Source organism: Dinoponera quadriceps, unplaced genomic scaffold (genome assembly GCF_001313825.1).
Source record: "Dinoponera quadriceps isolate SergipeBrazil2010 unplaced genomic scaffold, ASM131382v1 scaffold3681, whole genome shotgun sequence".
In the NCBI taxonomy this organism is placed as follows: domain Eukaryota; kingdom Metazoa; phylum Arthropoda; class Insecta; order Hymenoptera; family Formicidae; genus Dinoponera; species Dinoponera quadriceps.
Genome location: NW_014557656.1, coordinates 1 through 1,153, shown reverse-complemented (window position 1 = coordinate 1,153; position 1,153 = coordinate 1). Strand labels below are relative to the sequence as shown.

At 42.7% G+C, this 1,153-nt stretch overlaps 1 protein-coding gene across 1 annotated transcript; it reads right to left on the bottom strand.

The window, feature by feature from the left end:
- Positions 1 to 252: 252 nt before the first annotated feature.
- On the bottom strand, positions 253 to 897 carry LOC106749367. Its single transcript, XM_014628737.1, has one exon. The coding sequence runs from the start codon at positions 895 to 897 to the stop codon at positions 253 to 255; it is 645 nt and encodes a 214-aa protein (XP_014484223.1).
- Between the last annotated feature and the right edge of the window lie 256 nt (positions 898 to 1,153).

Below are 1,153 nucleotides of genomic sequence, written 5' to 3'. Positions count from 1 at the left end.
ACATAATAATCTAAAGGATTAAGATCCGGGGAACTAGGAGGCCACATGTTTGGGGTTATGTGATCATGCAGATTCTCGGACATCCAATCTTGCGTTCTCATTGCTTTGTGTGAAGGAGCAGAGTCCTGTTGGAATACGTATGCCTTCCCACCACTCCCGCTGTCTATCTATATNACCACTCCCGCTGTCTATCCAAGGCTTCACAACTGTTTCCAAAGCCTCAACGTAGGCGGCGGCATTCACCCGAAGTCCTTAAGGAAAGAAATGGGGTGGCATGACGTATCCCTTATTGCTCACCGCCCCCAAAACTATGACAGTTGCCGGAAACTTTGTGTGCATAACACGAGGAACATCTGAAGGATCTGCACAGAGCCATCTATCATTTCGTCTGTTTATTTTTTGATCTTGATCAAAATTTTTTTCGTCAGAAAAAGACCAGAGCATATCCGAGATTTCAGGATGTTTTAACTTGTTTAGAAGTTGTTGTGCCCCAATGAATCGCTGTTCTCGAGTTTGTGCAGACATGAACTGACCTCTATGCATTGCGTAAGAGTTGTACTGGAGGTCTTCGTGGATAATGCGACGAATTGTGCACTCAGAAACTTGGAGATGTTTCGATATTCCCCTTATGGACTTTGAAGGGTCTTCATCAATAATACCCTGAACTTTTTGCACAAACTGTGATGTTCTAAATTTATCAGAACGTGCTTCATGTTTTTTACACTTGGCAACACTTGCCACATTGCCATCAGATGCTTCTAACTCTCGACGAACTTTGTTAACAAAAGATCTGGCGACTTTCAAAAATCGGGAGATTTCAAGATCGCTGTGATTCGCGTGTATAATGATGATAACAGCGTGTCTTTTCATTTCCTGAGTTAGCTTATTGTCTTCCATTTTTAATTTGAGGTAAAAAAAAAATTAAATCAATTGCTATGAAGTGCCAAGCACATATGTGAGTGTCCTCAAATACCTGACGCACCCTGTATATACTCAAAACTTGCCTATCGGGCAACGTGTACTTGGCTATCGGGCAACGCGCTGCGTGATAACACGGGGCATACATTTTCTGCTTCATTGATATAAAATTAGATAGTACCAACACGGTACTTGCATGACGTGTTGAGCATAGCATGCACTGACGTGCCGGCAC